This window comes from Magnolia sinica, chromosome 1 (assembly GCF_029962835.1).
Source record: "Magnolia sinica isolate HGM2019 chromosome 1, MsV1, whole genome shotgun sequence".
Taxonomy (NCBI): Eukaryota; Viridiplantae; Streptophyta; class Magnoliopsida; order Magnoliales; family Magnoliaceae; genus Magnolia; species Magnolia sinica.
In genome coordinates, this window is record NC_080573.1 from 139,128,400 (window position 1) to 139,132,300 (window position 3,901).

Genomic DNA, 3,901 nt, shown 5'->3' on the forward strand with positions numbered 1-3,901 from the left:
GGAAAAATTGTACAGGAGCATCAGGTCTTGCTAGGCCCACGTCCCAAAATCGAGTCCCATCCCTGATTTAGGTGAACCGTGTAATGGAAAAAAATGTACGGGAAAAAACTCATACCTCATTTAGGTGAATCACACAAATGAAAAAATAAATAAATAAATAAATTGAAAAAACTCATCCCATGCTTGATTTGTGGGCCCTAGGTCTGAATTTTAATGTGTCATCTGGAAGCATATTGTGTATTAACTCATTACACTAAGCATACTCTGGAGCCCACCATGATTTATGTATAATATTTACTCCATCTATCCATTATACTATATAATTTTATTTCTTAGATCCCAAAAATGAATCGCAAGCCACGGATCAAGGCGGTTTTTGTGTTTTCCCTTCATTCATATCTCTGTGATTTTATAAAGAGTTTAGATAACAAATAAACATCATTGTGAGATTTAGAAAGGTTTCAACATAAAAAAATTATTATTCCCTTCATTTCATGTTGTGTGGTCCACTTAGATTTAGATATGCTCCACTTTTAGACTCAACCTTTAAAATGAGGAAAATTCACGTGGTGTAGTCTACTTGGGATTTAGATATACCATACTTTTTGACACAACCCCTAAAATGAGGGGGAAAATAAATGGACAGCGTGGATAAACCACATACATTCACGTTGGGCTCACCCAACAGAGTTTACTTAGTGAAATAAAAGCATACTCAGTAACACAGTATGCAATCCAAATTCCTGATTTCACGTCATCTAATGGTGGGAAACCACATATATTGGTGATCCCGATAGAGATGTAATTCGATTTCGTGTCATCTAATGGTTGATTTGGGTTTCACATCATAATCATGGTGGGTCCTAAAAATATAAACGGTGGACGTCTCTTTCAATTATTTTCTTAGGCATGGCACACATGAATAATAGGTCGGCAAGATATTTTAGCCTTGAACATTAAAGTGGGATTACACATGGATTTCATGTAAGTAAAAACCGCAAGAATAATAGAATAAAATAGAAGAGGGCATTTTTTGAACGGCCCTAAAATGATGCGGAGAAAACTGATTGGCAACATGGATATGCAACACGGAAACGGATTGGCTACTCCCTCCAACACCAGCCAATGGCTGGTGGTCAGTGCCATGTGGGGCGCATGACTTATGTGTTTCACCCATGCTGCCAATCTATTTTTAGATATCACTTTACGAGATAAAAAATGAGTCATATACCAATCTCAGTTGTACCATACTACAGGAAACAGTGTTGAATGAGCCTCAGCCATTAAAAAACATTTTAGGGGCCATAAAAGTATGGGATAAAACTGATTTTTGTTTTTTCCCTTCATCTGAGCCTATATGACCTAATCAACATATTAGATGTCAAATAAAAAATACATCAAATAAACAGTACAGTACGCCTTAAGAGGATTTTAAGGGTGGATATCCAATCACTATTGTTTTCACGTGGCGTGATCCGCCTAAGATTTATATACCTCTCATTTTTAGGATCAAGCCCTAAAATGATCTTTAAAAATGGATGAAACACATACATCATGATGGGGCCACATAGCACCGACCACCCACCACGGGGCTGGTGTCAGGGGAGTAGCCAATCCGTTTCCATGCAACACATACATCAAGGTGGGCGCCCAGGACAGCACCCATCAAAGTATTACCCGGCTAACACGTAATCCGCGCCCACCCAAAAGGTACCGACTGTAAATTTAATAGTTAGTAGGTAGTTTATTGTAAACTTCCCTTAGAAATACTTGTCAATAATAAATACTTCTAAATTATTTTCTTTCCAGCCACATTTTACCGAATATATCCGAGAAATTCCCGAACCGAGAAATTGCAGAGAACGAGATTTTCCACGGTTCTCCACCCCCGATCACTGCATAATAGGTCGAGCAAAACTCTTTGTTGCTCGACCCAATAGACCGTCCGTACGGGCCGGGGGCCGACCTTCGGATAATCCAGACCATCCATCTGGATGGTCCTGAAAATGGACGTTCCACGCCACCAAAACTTCTTCCATCTGATGAAACGAAGAAAGGAAATAATACCGAGTAGATATCGGAAGCATGGCCCCGTACATGATTAGGCCCACCAGATTACCAGTAAGCGGTGGATCGCTGCCGACGTGACATATAAGATCTGATCGGTGAACTACTTTGGACCGTTGATCATTGATCTGGCCAAAGATGATCGGAAGATTGTTTTCAATCATACGGCTAAAAACAGGTAGAGATGGTTTATACATCGAGCTTCGGTGTATAATCTCTTTTAAAAACATAATTTCACTAAAAAAAACCAGTATATGGGTTCACAAATCCTCAAATTCCATTAAAATAAAAATTAGAAAAGAAAGAAAATCGATTATAGAAGAAATCGCAGAAGAGAATTTGCATCGAATATATCTTTCCATAATTCAACAAATCTCTCTCTTGGAATTCTCGTCTTTTCCAGATCTGTCCATGACCAAATCAAAGGTCGCGACATCGAGTCCCCTTGTTTCCGCATCAAAAAACAAGGGAGGCGCCTTCTTTTTTTTTTTTTTCAAGTTTCCTCTTTTGCCCTCAAACCCTAACGATCTTCGCCGCTTTCACCACCGGATTTTCCCGGGCGATCGCCTCCCTTCCTGCAGTCTTGTAATCGTAGCTACACACGTGCCGATCCGAATACCGGTGATCCGAACAGAAGAGATCTCCGCACCGGCAGCGGAACCCGGTCAACCCCACCTTCCTCCGGCAACCCGAGCACCGGTTCACCTGGCGGACTGGAGCCTCCATCTCCACCGGCTCGGACGGCCGGTTCTGTACGGCCGCAGCCGGTTTTCCCCTCTCCAAGGAGCGGATCGAGGCGGTCTTGGGCTTGTCAGGAAATCCGCAGTTGTTGATGCAGAGGGTGAGGGTTTCTGGGACCTTGAATTCAGTCTCTTCCTCTCGTTGTGCCATTCTTTCGTTCGTAAATTTTGGTTTTGAAAGGTGTATTTTCAGCAAAGGTATGAGATGGGAGACGAAAGGGTTTTTGGAGGGTATTTCAAGGAAGAAAAGGGTCGGTACTGGCGATAGGAAATGGGGGAGATGGGCCCCTCTTTTCGACCGCGTTGTGACTATAATTACGTAAATACCCCTATGTTTATGACAAATGTCTTAAGATGCCTCTGTAATTGCTGCGGATGATATGCATAATTACTCAAATACCCCGTTCTGCCTTTCTTTCTTTTTTTCCCTTATGCAATAGCAAAAAGGCAGATCGCCCGCGGGACTCTTAAGTTGTGTGAGTTGCTTGACACGTTGATCACGCAGTCACCATGAACCTACCCGAGAAAAATCCCAACGGTAGGCCCCACTAAATATGGATCATGGATCAAAATGATCGACGGTTCTGATTGTTTGATTGGAGGCCATCCAATGGTCGGTCAAAAGGACACTAATTAATGCAACTGGGATTAGATATGGGCATGACACTGGATAAAAAAAAAAAAGGATGGTTCAAATGATTTTTTATCCGTGGCCCATCTGAGGTGGGCCCAACTCTCTGATCGTTTAGATTTGCAAGCATGAAGCCGGAGGAGATTCTGCTTCACCGTAAACTAGGTAGTCCGGCGGTACACCGATTTTGAAAGGGTGTGGAACGTGGAGCTGTTTTCTTCAGAAGATAGGGGTAATAAGGTAATTGGACGGTTCCAATGGATTGGCCCACCGCTTCGTTGATGGATAACTCCTCCGCATTGCAGCCGCCCAAACTGACCAACCTCAACTTTTCCCATGTGTCGATCTCTTTCACGGCTTACCGTACACGTGGCAGGTAGGTCAGCGCTTACGTGTCGCTGAGCTTGTGCATTCTCGTGCGGGGAATCAGCTGGTCGATGAGGATGGCTAGGTTCGGTGCTCC

The 3,901-nt window shown here is 42.7% G+C and overlaps 1 protein-coding gene across 1 annotated transcript; it reads right to left on the reverse strand.

Annotated features, from left to right (window-relative positions):
* Nucleotides 1-2,322: 2,322 nt before the first annotated feature.
* LOC131220919 (zinc finger A20 and AN1 domain-containing stress-associated protein 5-like) lies at nt 2,323-3,051 on the reverse strand. The gene has a single exon (XM_058215857.1). It carries the CDS (start codon nt 2,956-2,958, stop codon nt 2,581-2,583), a length of 378 nt encoding a protein of 125 aa, XP_058071840.1. The 5' UTR covers nt 2,959-3,051; the 3' UTR covers nt 2,323-2,580.
* Between the last annotated feature and the right edge of the window lie 850 nt (nt 3,052-3,901).

Coding starts and splice junctions, on each gene's coding strand:
- LOC131220919 (XM_058215857.1), bottom strand. CDS start 2,958: ATGGCACAACGAGAGGAAGAGACTGAATTCAAGGTCCCAGAAACCCTC.